Below are 14,015 nucleotides of genomic sequence, written 5' to 3'. Positions count from 1 at the left end.
GGAAGCCTGCAGTGGATACCGGAAAATTTTATTTTCCTTCTGAAGAGGGCAGTATGCAACCAAGGCCAGGTCTGCTCAAGTACTCAGGATTTCCTTCCAGGTCTTCAAGGCCGGAGGCTGGGCAGCCCTCAGGAGCCCAGGCAGCCCTCAGGAGCCCAGGCATCTTGGGTTTCCAAGAACTTATTTCTGAACGACAAACACATCTTCAGACATGAAATAGGATTCTTGAGGTTTGAGCACAGTTACACACTGCCTTGTATCCGAGAGTACACAGTGCAAACTGATACAAAGGAGGTTTTGCAAGATGGATGGAAGAAGACCCAGTGAGCTCTTTTTCCATGTCCTTGAACTTGTCTGCCCCCCCAAATCAGCCTCTATGACTAAGCAATAGCCCAGCATCCCAGATGGGTTTCTGATGTTTGCAGAAGAAGGTGTTGCTTTTCCTACTCAAACGTGTGTGCAACAGTAGTTTCTGCTGCCTAAAGCAAAATACCTTCTTGCAAATATCCTTTGCACAGAAATAAAATGTTGGGAATGGGGATCTTAGCTCCTGGGATGCATTTATCAAGCCAATCACAGTAATTATAATTAGAACACAAACTAAGTGAAAGCCTAGCATGAAATACATTTGCAGAAAACCTGAACTGCATACAATTAAGCCCTGCTTGGTGGCATTTTGAGGTTTGCCATTAATATATTTTAGGGGTGAGCGAGATTGATTTTTTAAAAACTATTTTTGGCTAGTTATATCAGAGCCTTCAATGAGAAAGAAGAATGCACATTATGAACTGCTCTAACAGAGCTGTCAGATGGATGTCCAAGGTAGCTTAACTGGCTGTTTAAGACACCCTGTCTGGCTTCCCTGGTGGCTTGGTGATAAAGAATCTGCCTGCCAGTGCAGGGGACATGGGTTCAATCCCTGGTGTATGAAGATCCCACATGCCGCAGAGCGATTAAACCTGTGTGCCACAACTACTGAGTCAGAACTCTAGAGCCCATGAGCGGAAACTGCTGAAGACCACACACCTAGAGCCTGTGATCTACAGCAAGAGAAACCGCTGCACTGAGAAGACTGCGCACCACAAGTGGAGAGTAGCCCTGCCCTTCGCAGCCGAAGAAGGACTCGCGCAGCAGCAAAGACCCAGCACAGCCAGACACAAAAGAAACACACAAATCTTTAAACAGACACCCTTTCACATATGTTCTTTGGGCATTAATTTAATCGAGGCCTGTTTTAGGGAAATGAATAAGAGAATTGGCAATTTGAGGGGGATAATGTATAAAGAAAGCTGAATGCCAAAGAATTGACGCTTTTGAACTGTGGTGTTGGAGAAGACTCTTAAGAGTCCCTTGGACTACAAGGAGATCCAACCAGTCCATCCTAAAGGAGATCAGTCCTGGATGTTCATTGGAAGGACTGATGCTGAAACTCCAATACTATGGACACCTGATGCGAACTGACTCATTGGAAAAAGACCCGATGCTGGGAAAGATTGAAGGCGAGAGGAGAAGGGGACAACAGAGGATGAGATTGTTGGATGACATCACCAACTCGATGGACATGAGTTTGAGTAAGCTCTGGAAGTTGGTGATGGACAGGGAAGCCTGGCATGCTGCAATCCATGGGTCTGCAAAGAGTCGGACATGACTGAGCGACTGAACTGAACTGAACTGAATATAGCTTCAGTTCCTAGCCTTGGTTTCAGAAATGCACTAGACCTACAGGGCTGAAAAATCCCTCCATGGTTCCCCGTGGTCCAGAAAAGAAAATCCGTTCCCTTCATTCAGGTGTCAGCTCTTTGACTGATTAAGTCCTGGCCATTTTCTCTTCCCCTAAACCTGGGCTCTCTCAGCCGTTGCAACAACTTATCATTCTGATTTTTAACTTTATTTATTTATGTGGGCTTTCTCCCCTGCTAGACGATAACCTCCTTGAGGTAAAAGATTTCATCTTTTTAACTGGAGTCTCCAGCACTCAGCACAAGAGTCAGGACAGAATGAGTCCCCTTAGATTATATTTGAGGGAGGGGGTACCTTGGAGAATCTTCCCATTTGTCTTGGGATGGAAAGGAACTGAATAGTTTTTCCCCAACACTCTTAAAACACATTTTTTAAAGTGTTTGAGATAATTGTAGATTCACACGCAGTTGTAAGGAATAATACACAGGCATCCCATGCGCCCTTCCCCTAGTTTCCCCTAATGCTGACAAGATCACAGCTCTGATCTTGACATTGATAAAATCCGCCCACCTTATTTGGAACTTGAAATATTTTGTATAAAACTTTAATATTTTATGTTTTATACTTTTATATTTCATATGCCCATGTGTGTGTGTGTTGTCCACATTATTTTTGTGAAAACATTTTTCCTACCTACTGAATACAGAGCAGGGGTCCAGTCTGATCTAGCCTTGCACTGGAGTTAGACCCCACAGATACCAAATATGCTTGAATAGACAGATCTCTTGCACACAGTAGGTGCTCAACAATCGTCCGTATAAACACATGAACTTGAATGCTAGTGCGTGCAAGAAGGGACCTCAAGGTTTTAAGGTAGAAAACTGAGCCTAAGACATTTAACATTTTAGGGGCAAGACGTTGGTTATTTTCCCCGAGTTGTGAATTAGCTTACTGGCCAGTTGCTCCAAAGCGATCCAGATGACCATGCCTCGATCGTGGAAGAGAACAGTTTTTGAGGTATACCCCTCCCCCCCGGCCACCTGCTGGAGAAGTGGGGGTAACTCTCATCAACCCTGGAGCTCCTCCCACCCCTAACCCCCACTTTCACCCCTTTCTTCCCTGGGGCTAGACTGTTTCACCTCGTCTCCAGGCAACCGCCAGGCGCGAGGCGGGACGTCATTTCCTGAAGAGCCCGCACGGGGGGGAGGGGAGGGAGGGGGAGGGGCAAGGGGCGGGGCCTAGACTGGGCTGGCGACGGCGACAGCGACGGCGTCGGAACTCACTGGAAGATCGGCCCCGGGCGGCTCAACAGTTCTCAAAGTCCCGGCTCGCGGCCGCGCGGCTCCGTCTGCGCGCGGGCGGTGCAGGGGCGCAGGGGTCCCCGGGCTGTTTGCATCCCGGGGCTGCCTTGGACATGCCTCGCACCCCCTGCCGGACGTCCGCGCGGCTCCACCGGCTGCGATCCTGGAGACTCCGGGTCTAGAGCGCCCCCACCCCAATTTATGACTTCGGGGTCCCCCAGCCCGAGAGGAACAGGCGTCCCGGCTGGGGGAGCCCCGGGTATGGTGTGACGGGGCGGTCGGCTTTGCTGCACCCCTCCTCCCGGCTCTGGCCACTCGTGGTCTCTGTGCCCCTCAGAATGTAGCTGCTCTCTCCTCGTCCCCTCGGACTCCAGCCGCAGTCTCCGCGACCTCCGGGCTCCAGCCGCCAACTCCTTGTCCCTGGGGACCCCGCCGCCGTCTCCGCCTTGCCGTGACTCCAGCCGCTGTCTCCGCGTCCTCTGGACTCCAGTTTCGCGACCCCCTCGGTCTTCGCGCGCCCGGGAATCTAGCATTGGTCTCCGCGATCCCGCCCCAGGATTAAGGCACCGTTTCCGTGCCCTCCAAACCTAGACTCCAGCCTTCTCCAGGTCTTCCCGGATCCAGCCCCTGTCTCGGCAATCCCCCGGCGCCCCCCCACCCCGCCATCCTCAGCTCCCAGACCCAGACTCCAGCCGCGATCTCCGCGCTCCCGGGATCCAGCTGTCGCGCCAGTGCCGGCGAGTGCCGCGGGTGTCCCACCGCGCGCCCCGATTTCGTCCGGGCCTCGGCGGGGAGATGAACGCGCAGCTGGACGGCCTGTCGGTGGGCTCGTCCTCCACCGGCTCGCTGGGCTCGGCGGCCGGGGCGGGCGGCAGCGGGGGCGCGGGGCTGCGACTGCTGTCTGCCAACGTGCGCCAGCTGCACCAGGCGCTGACCGCGCTGCTGAGCGAGGCGGAGCGGGAGCAGTTCACGCACTGCTTGAACGCCTACCACGCGCGCCGCAACGTCTTCGACTTGGTGCGCACCCTGCGCGTGCTGCTGGACAGCCCGGTCAAGCGGCGCCTGCTGCCGATGCTGCGGCTGGTCATCCCGCGCTCCGACCAGCTGCTCTTCGACCAGTATACGGCGGAGGGCCTCTACCTGCCCGCCACCACCCCCTACAGGCAACCCGTCTGGGGCGGCCCCGACGGCGCGGGGCCCGGGGAGGTGCGCCTGGTGAGCCTGCGGCGCGCCAAGGCCCACGAGGGCTTGGGCTTCAGCATCCGCGGGGGCTCAGAGCATGGCGTGGGCATCTATGTGTCGCTGGTGGAGCCGGGCTCTCTGGCCGAGAAGGAGGGGCTGAGAGTCGGGGACCAGATTCTGCGTGTCAACGACAAATCCCTGGCCCGAGTGACCCACGCTGAAGCCGTCAAGGTAGGGCTCTGATTTGGGGTTGACTTCGGGGCAGAGTGGCGAAGCACCTCATATTAGTAGTAACTCCATGCTGTGTGTCCTTAGCCAAATCGCTTGACCTTTCTGGGCCCCGTTTTTCTTATAAGTATTTCCTTAAAACACGAACATCTAGGGTTTTTTGAGCAAATAGATACCAGGCACTTGGGACATAGTGATGGGTGAAAAGACATGGACCCTGCCTTCATGGGGCATAAAGGTTAGTGTGCGGGAGACAGGCATTATCAAACGCTCCTGCAAAGGTATGATTCCCACAAAGTGGGAAAAGGATTCTTATGAGCATTAAAAGAGGTACTGTGTCTGCTTGGCATATGGTTAGTAATCAGTGGGCGAGCTCCCCTTCTGCTGTTGTTATTCTCATTATTCTGGAGGCTTTTGCTCCTGAAAGTTTTGTTAACTCCAGAGTGGTCCAAGGAGGCTGTGCTGGTGACCCACAGAGGTCTGGCCTGACCTTGCTATTTATGGACCAGGCTGTGTATCCTGGGACAGGTCCCTCAGAACCTCTGGTTCTCCATTTGGACCATAAGTGTCCCTAACCTTGATGGAAAGGGGGTGTTTGCCTGAATGTCAAGAATAAATCTCCCACCCCCGGAGAGTAGTTGTGCTTTTTGTGTCTGTTAATTGAGAAAAATAACCTCATTACAACTAACTCTTAGGAATTTAACATGCTCTTTAAAGGAATGTATGTGTTTGCTAATCTCATGCCCAGGGCTGTTGAAAATCAGTTGAAGTAAGAGATGGGACAGTGTTTGGTTTATGTGTGGATTCAGCAGTGCTTTGCAGGTACATGCCCTGCGCATGCGCGCAAACACACACACATACACACACACGCACACACCACCTTTGTGTCAAGAAGTGAAGAGTTTTGGGGAAAAGGAACAGTGGCACAGTTTGCTTCTGCAAGGAAAATGCTTCCCAGGGGATTGGGCAGGCTTCTGACCCAGCTTCTCACCACCCATCCCTCATCCAAGTCTCTGGTCCCCTCCATGCAGGTGTTTGGACTCCAGCGGAGGGAACGCAGGCTGCTGGGAAACACTCAGGCAGCAGAGGTCCCTGGGCTGTTTCCCGTGTCTGTTAATGACCTGTGACCTGCTCTAGGTGCCTCTAGAGCTCATTTCCTGACTGTTCACCCAGGGCACAACCATCCTCTGACCTTGGCTTCCCTCTGCTTCCTGACCTATCTGCCCCTCAGGGAGGCCCCTGAGGATTTTAGAAACTTCCCTGCTGCTCCCAGAAAAAAGACTGACGAGTTCACACTGCTTGGGGGTACTGAGGATAAAGCTCCCTCTGGGTTTCCAGGCAAACATCCTCCTCTCTGTCTCCTCCCCACCCCCCAACAGTTCATCTCTTCCCATTATCTGACATTCCACATATTTTAAAAAAAGAAATAGTCCATTAGCCTTTGATCCTGAAAGGTCTGGAGTTCCCAGATGACAAATTTTTACTTGAAAGATATTTGATCCAAATGGTCATTTATAAACGTGGATTCAATTTTAGTGGCAGTTTAAAAGGACTCGGGTAGCTTAATCGTCAGGAGGTGATAGACTTCGGAAAGGCCTCAGGAAACCTGGGCGTTAAAAACACCAAGTGCCCCTTCAGTTCCTACCCCAGACTCAGCCACGCCTCTGAGACTGGAGACGCTCCAGAGTTTCCGTTGTGCCCTCCCCATCTGTCGATGGCGCCCTGCATCTTCTCCCCAACCTCCCTCCACTACACCAAAGTGCTGCTGCCCCCGGGCACCAGGCCTTCGCTTGTGTAAACTTACTCTTGTTGCCTCCGGAGTCAGACTTAAACTCACTGGGCATAGCTTTTGAAGCTCCAGAACTCCCTTGCCGAAGGGAGGGGTTGATCAGAGCGGAACAGCCCTTGGACAGGTGGGAGCCAGTGGGAGCCAGGCAGTTCCTTGTCCCTGAAACTTTCCCTGCACAGGCTGGGGGAACACCATCCTCTTGGGTGACCCGCTTCCTCCCGACCAACGCCAGACGTTTAACCTGCCTGGAACACACCCCTTTAGACCCTTCAGAAGCAACAGGCAAATGAGCAGCTCTGTGTCACCTTAACTCCAGGGACGAGAGGGGGACGGACTTTCCATGGGTGGAATTTAAAACGGAGGAGGCGGAACCTCATCTCAGAGGCCTCAGGAGCCCTAGGCATGCAGGATGGGCGGGGATTTCAGGGACAGTTTAGAACACGTGCAGCTATTGACACATTTCCACAAAATTCAGGGTGCAGAGTCCCCTTAACTGAAAGTCCAAGGAGGCCCCAGCTTCTCCAAATTGGGAGGCCCCACTTTGCTGCCCTTAATCAGGATTTCTGCACTGCCAGCCCCTCTTTAAAAGCTATGGTGTAGGGATTTTTTAACTTCGGGTTTTATTCAAATGGCATCAGTGTTTCTGCTTCTGTCCTTTTCCTGTTCCAGGATACCACATTGCCTTTAGTAGGAGATATGTTTTCCTTTTTCCTCTTCAATTGTATTCATTTATTTTTTGCTTCCTCCCACAGTTTTATTGAAGTGTAACTAACTGGCAAGTAAAAACTATATATATTTAAGGTGTGTTGTTGCATGCTAAGTTGCTTCAGTCATGTCCTGACTCTTTGCGACCCTATGGACTGTAGCCTGCCCCGCTCCTCAGTCAATGGGATTCTCCAGGAAAGAATACTGGAGTGGGTTATTTAAGGTATACAATGGAATGTGGGATATTTGATCACCTTTATATTGCAAAATGATGACCACAATTAAGCTAATTCACATATCCATCACTTTACATGTTATTTTATTTCTGTGGTAAGAACACTTAAGATGTAAACACTTAGAAAACTTTAAGAATACAATTTAGAATTATTATTAATAAATGTGGTCACCTTGCTGTGCATTAGATCCCCAGAAGCTACTCATAACTGGAAGTTTCTACCAATATCTCCCGTTTTCCACCAACCCTAGACCCTGGTAACCACCATCCTCCTCTCTGCTTTCGTGAGCTCAACGTTTTTATATTCCATTTATAATTGAAATCATACAATATTTTTCTGTGTCTGGCTTGTTTTACTTAGTATGCCCTCCAGGTTCATCTGTGTTGTCACAAATGCAAGATTTCCTTTTTTAGTGGCTGAATAATATTCCACTGTGTGTAAATATATGCCACCTTTACCTTCTCTGTTCACTGTCAGTAGACACTTGCCTATTGAGGCAATATGGCTTCAGTTTTAAATCTTTATTTTTCTTCTGCAGGTAGAAAGGGGGAAAAGATCCTCTGAGCTTCTCAAAGGAGAGAATGTGCGCGTGCACACCTGTGTGTGTGTGTGTGTGTCAAAATAAAATTAAATTTTAGAAATCAGGTTACTTAATAGTTTATGAATCAGAGAGGGTCACCTCCTTTCAGTGAACAGAGGAGATTGAATATACAAAGGTTCTTCCACTTCTCTGTCTGACAAATCAAGTATCCACCGTTACAGCGAATTTAGGGAGGACTTTATCCTCTGTCTGCTGAAGCTCCCAGCCCTCTCTTGAAGCCTATTTGCTAAATCAGCAGTGACAGGCGCAGATAAGGCAAGCCATTTACTATTTGCAATTATGTTGAAACGTTGGATTTTTGAAAAGTCTATCTTGAACGAACAGGAGCCAAGCCAACACTAACAAAAAAGAAGACCTTTCAAAGATTTTCAGCCAAAAATGCTTGATAAATTGGCCATGAAGTCCCCAGGCCAAGGATGCTGTATTGGACTCTGCTGCACATTTGCTGTGTGACCTTGGGCCAGTCACGGACCCTCTCTGGGTCCTGGGTGGATGAGCCAGGGACTGCCCAAGGTCCCTTCCAGCTCAGACAATCTGTGGTTTGCTTCATATGTACCACCCAGAAGGCATTTAGAAGTCTAACTCGGTGGGGGTTTCTTTGTTCTTTTGGAATTGCTTTCGTTTAAGGCAGAGTAAAGGAAGTTGGCTAAGGATTGGAAGACAAGTATCTTGGCACTTTTGGGTAGCCTGCTACGAAATTAAAAAAATGGTGGGTTACACATTGTGCTGATAGGAACTTGACTGCTCCCCTCAGCCCAGGAACATTAGCCCTTGTGACATTCCAGGGTACATGAGAAAGCGACAGTTAGATTGTGGCATGCACAGCACCACCCTGCGAGTATTCAAAATCAAATTCACTCACCCGCTTGGCTTGCTTTCTGAGTCCCTGATTCATCGGGTAGTAGAAATGGAGGGGTATCTATGTGTTACTGGGATGTGTCTATGAATGCTTGAGTTTCATCTCGATAAAAATTAAACAGCTTTATTACAGTCTCTGATTTTCCACCCCCCACCACCGCTGGGTACATCCAAGGAGCATATTAGAATTTGAAATGTTCCAGAAGTTTAAAGCAGGGGCTGGCCCTTTCATTTAATTAGAGTTATCCCACCCTCCCTTCCTTTGCATAATAACCCAGGGAGAATCTGCCCATAATAATATGTTATTGTATTTGGTCCGGCACATTCTAAACGACACATTTGTCATTTTCACATTGTACACGGTTAGCTGAAGCCATGACAAATTATTGCCGCTTCCAACTTGGTGTCTGAAACGCAGCTCCTCCTTCCCTATCTCATTCCTGTCTTCCAGTTTGGAAAACCCTGGCTAATGTGTTCATGAGGACACACAGACTTTCCTTTGGCCCTGCATTCATTCTTGGGTCCTCTGAGTCCTGCCAGCCATGACATGTGAAAGCTTACTATTAATAAAACCTTTATTGAATAGATGTTTGCTTGCTGGATCCAGAGTGTGATGCAGTACCTTGAGAGAGTCCATTTCTTTAATTTAACCTTGTGTATTTATTTGGCTCAAGTAGATCCTGAAGGCTTTAGAAAATGATGGTGCCTTTCAACTGGTTATTTACTGTTCAAATCAAAGGAGCATTTTGCAAGGTAGAAGAGAACACTTTTTTTTTTTTTTCAGAATTGTTATTTTTATAGTAGACGATTCCTGCCTCCTGACTTAAGCTGGACAGGAAACAGATAGTAATCACTCCAGTGCTAGCTTCTTGTTTCTCTGCCACCCCACCCCCTCCCGACCAACGGCAATGTTTATTACCTGCCACAGATTCATCATGTGGATGGAGCTGCCAAGATAAGTATGATCCTTTAACCCTCGACCAATTGGATTCTGTCCGTGTTGTTGCCTCCCACATCCGCCTGCCTCCAGCCACAGGGCACACAGCCTGTATGCACCTGTCAAACGCACGCAGCCCCTCGCCTGCCTGTCTGCTCGTGCTCACCGCACACATGCTTCTCCGAGTCGTAATCCCCTCGCCGTCCTTCAGAGGGCTTTGCACTGAAGCAGTCATCCATGGGGATTAGGCTCCAACTGGCTTTCCCGCAAGGTTCTTTGATGACCTGGAAGGACAGCGTCTGGTCTCCACCGTTTAGGGACTCCAGACCAGAGGCTCTGATGGGAAGAATGGCATTTCATGGCTAGAGGTAGCTGGAGGCTGCAATACAGATCTTTCAAAGCCAATTCTTTTTCTTTCTGTTTCTTTAAAAAACCCCAAGCAAGAATCTGATGTTAATGTAGAGCTCACAAGGACTTCTAATTGCACCCCCCAGGGTGGGGGCCACCTTTTCAAGATTCCTGGGCTGCAGACGTTGCCATTTTACTTTTCCAGCAGGGCGGATGGAAAGGGTGCAAAGAGCAGGAAACAGACTCTGCATTCTGCTCCCATGCACTCCTGGCGTCACTGCAGGAGGCAGCCCCGTGGGGCTTGTATTTTAACTTTGCATCACCGGAACACTGTTGGGAAGAGAAGAGGCTTAGTGTGTGCCTATACTGTTTGCTTCATGCTTTCTGCCCCCCAGGGGAGGCAGGGAAGTCGGGAGCCTGGTGCTCAAGGAGGTAAAACTGACCAGGCTGGAGTCACCAATGGGATCAGGACTTCAGTGGCCCTTTTGCCTTACCTCCCTACCCTGGAACTCAGCCCTAGGGTTAAACAGCCATCCACATAGAAGGCAGTGCCAGCCCTCTGCTGGAAGGCAGGCAAAAGGCACATTTTGTGCCTGACATTCAGGGGGTCTTTCAAAGGCTTCATTCGACCAAGTGGGGAGTCTGATGCTCACACATCTAGAGAAAGCAGCATGTTTTAGTCCTCCTGTTTCAGGCACAGTCTTTTGTCCACAGGCGCTCTGAATAGCACTTACTGCACCCAGGCTGGTACTTGGAAATCAGAGATGAATGTATACAGCCTGTGCCCTCAGGGAGTCATGAGGGAGACTTGGAACTACTCATAGGCACAAGACACCAAGTGTTTTAAGAGCTGTGATACCGGCCTGCCTCTGCCTCCCTGCCACCCTCTCCAAAGGCATCGCCCGCTCCCACACTCCCCCACATCCATCCTCATAACCTGCTTCAATTTCCTTCAGCACACTTGTCACTACTAGAAGGACATTTTAACTGTTTATCATCTGCTTTCCCCACTGTGCGTAAGCTCTGTGAGAACCGAAATTTGATCTGCATTGCTCACTCACATACCCCAATACCTCCACGGTGACTGGTGCAGAGTAGGTGTTTTAATACATAAATAAATATTTGCTGAATGAATGGAATGTTCTTACTACGAATGCCATGCTGGAGAGTTCAGGACACCTTGGTTCTTGAGTGTAATAGCTTAAGAAAGTCTGGGGGTTGCAGTGTAGTGGGTGCTGAATAGAAAACTCAAGGAAAGCCATCGACTCTAGTGTTGTGTGCCAGGAAATCAGCTGTGTGGCTGCAGGCAGGTCATGTGACTCTCTGAACCTCAGCTTTGCAACTGTGAAATGGGCATAGCTACCGCGAACGAGTTGAACGTACCTTAGCCACTAAACAACAACAGCAATCTCCCACCTGCCTCCTTCCCAGGGCTGTAGGGATCAAATGACTGAACAAGTGTGAAAACATTGGTTAAGTAGGAAACTGTTTCAATGAAAAGTCTTTAAAAAAGTGTAGTCTGACTTGGTGGGCAGTAGCTTTTCCTGTCCTCTACCCTCCCAAGTCTACCCTATGAGACCCCTTCGGTTATTTCATTTGTCACTTTGCTCTTAATTTTAAAATCACATTCCCCAAAAGTGGGTTATTTCCACAGCCTGACTGTGTGAGCTTCCAAAATAGAACCATTTATGCATTCTGAAGCAATCAATGAACCAATTTCGGGTGAGATATATCTTCTGTGTCTTCTGGTTTTTTGTTATTAAAAAAAAAAGAAACACTGTTCTGGTGGGTTTCAAGAAACCTCAGCATTTTAGGTGAAGGGCAAGTTTCTGTTAATCACATGTGTGTTTCAAAGCTGCTTTATCTGAGAATGCATAATTTCTTTTTTTTTCCCTTCTTCTTCTTTTCCAGTCCCAGCCCCTTTGCCTCCTTCCCCCTTTGAGACTTTGTGTTCCTGCTGCTAAATTGGCTGTGGCTTTGCTTCAGCTGGCAGCCAGTTTCATAGTTATTTTTCCTCTCTACCTGAGTTTTCATAATATCAGCATCCTCTCAACTTTGAGTGCAAAGCAAATACATCAGCCTCCCATAAACAGGTCCCAAGATGTCCTCTTTACAGGACTTTAAAGATGCAGGCTACAGGGAAGAAGAGAGTACAGTGACATCAAAGGGAGTTTTCAAACACCCAGGAGTTGGGGCCTTAGAAGAGGTGATTCACAAATTAACAAGCCCCCATTGTTCAGTTGCTAATTTGTGTCTGACTTTTTTGCGACCCCATAGACTGTAGCCCCATCAAGCTCCTCTGTCCTTGGAATTCTCCAAGCAAGTATACTGGAGTGAGTTGCCATTTCCTTCTCCAGGGGAGCTTCCCTGGCCAGGGATCGAACCCATATCTTCTGCATTGGTGGACAGATTCTTTACCACTGAGCCACCAGGGAAGCCCAGCAAGCCCCCTAGGCAATTCTTAACCACTCTGAAGTTTGGAAAGCCTGTCTTTCTTTTGGATTCCACCCCTCCTCCCCTCCCTACCCCCATTTATCCACACAAAGATTTGATCAGAGATGTGGATCCACCCTGTCCCCATCTTCAACTATTTCAGAGCACAATCCCAGATGCGCAAGGTCAGCTGATAAATTGGAAAATCAAGGGAAGGGAGGTCTGTACCCAAGAGGCAGCTTTTGGAGATGGACCTGGGTTCATCTGAGAGTGTACTTGGCTGTGACCTTGGGCAGCTAACTCCCTTTGCCTCTCTGTGACTCAGACTCCCCCACCGGTGAGCCCGGCTCACTGCCCTCACGAACAGTTACTGACACTGTTGCACATCAAAAGTTTGAGAAATAAGGCCGTGGAGGTCCCACTGCAAGAAGTGAAATGGAAAATGTTATCGACTGAATTTGCTTGGCTTTGACAGTTTTTTGTTGTGCCTGTTTTTTTTTTTTTTTTTTTTAAAGCAAAAATATACTTGGCAGAAAATTTTGGAACTTGAGGCTCTCGTGTTCCATCGTAACTGTTTGAATTGCAGGGTCATTTACTAAATGTAATCAATGTTCCCACATAGACAGAGTTTCTTTAAAAATGTATTTGCTCCTATCTGGATGTCAGCATCTGCGTTTTCATTTTGCAGCAGTCATCAGGCCCAGGTGTTGAGTGGAATTGTATGTCTCGACCTCCCTTAAAAAGGTGAGGAGGCAAGATAGATGCGTGGCCCAGAGGCCAGTGTGTGACAGCCCCCCTGGTCAGCTGCATCCCCAGCCTTGTTCCCCAGCATCCTTCCCTGATGGGCTCCCCAGGGGCCCTGATGAGTAGGTGGAGGAGATAAAGCTGTTTGCAGAACCCATTTAAGCAGTTAATACAGGTGAAAGTGGTAATTTGACAACAAGGGCATCCACTCTTAAACAATAAAAAAAAACCCTCTGCAGTTTATTTGAACCACTTCTGAAATGGTGTTCTAGGCTTCACTAAGAGGTTTCTGATTAATAAGAGAATAGAAAAGTGATCCAGCTATCAGAAACTTTGCTCATAAGTCCCTGGGGATGGGTTTTCCTTCTTCCATTTCTGTCCTGCCAGACCCAGATAGAGGGTGTGGGGTCCTTTGGTGTGTCTGGACTCAGCATCATCTTTATCCTTTTCTTCTTCTCTCTTCTTCCTCCTTCCTGTTTCTTCTTGGGTTCCCCAGCCCTCTCCCAGATTTTTTCCCCAACTCTCCTGAACCATCTCCCCCTTCCAAGAGTTCCTCCAAATCCTGACATGTTTTAAGTCAACGGGGCATGTCAGAATGTTTAGGTCACCCACAGATTCCTTCCTCTTTCTCCCCAAATGTCTGTCTCTTCACCCATCTTCTACCTGTGTCATCTCTGAACAGGATCTGTTCCTCCCTTTAGTGTATTTATTTTTACTTACGTTTTCAGCTCTTCTGTATTATTGGCCTGGAAGCCCTGGCTTATCTCTGACCCTCTGATGGCACCTCTCTGCTGTTGTTCAGTCACTCAGTCGTGTCCAACTCTTTGTGACCCCGTGGACTGCAGCATGCCAGGCTTCCCTGTCCTTCACCATCTCCAGGAGCTTGCTCAAACTCATGTCCACCAAGTCGGTGATGCCATCCAACCATCTCATCCTGTCATCTCCTTCTCCTCCTGCCCTCAATCTTTCCCAG

General features: G+C 48.9%; 1 protein-coding gene across 5 annotated transcripts in view; it reads left to right on the top strand.

The window, feature by feature from the left end:
- Positions 1-2,906: 2,906 nt before the first annotated feature.
- WHRN (whirlin) overlaps positions 2,907-14,015 on the top strand; it is a 92,223-nt gene continuing 81,114 nt past the window's right edge. For 3 of the 5 annotated variants that reach the window (XM_025282325.3, XM_025282324.3, XM_006061206.4), the window contains exon 1: positions 2,907-4,394. In XM_025282325.3, coding sequence (XP_025138110.3) covers positions 3,777-4,394 — 618 coding nt within the window. In that variant the 5' untranslated portion in view covers positions 2,907-3,776. The remainder of the gene's footprint in view (positions 4,395-14,015) is intronic. The other 2 variants (XM_006061205.4, XM_006061204.4) reach the window with 1 other exon arrangement.

This window comes from Bubalus bubalis, chromosome 3 (genome assembly GCF_019923935.1).
Source record: "Bubalus bubalis isolate 160015118507 breed Murrah chromosome 3, NDDB_SH_1, whole genome shotgun sequence".
NCBI classification, from domain to species: Eukaryota; Metazoa; Chordata; class Mammalia; order Artiodactyla; family Bovidae; genus Bubalus; species Bubalus bubalis.
This window is presented reverse-complemented; position numbering and strand designations above follow the sequence as displayed.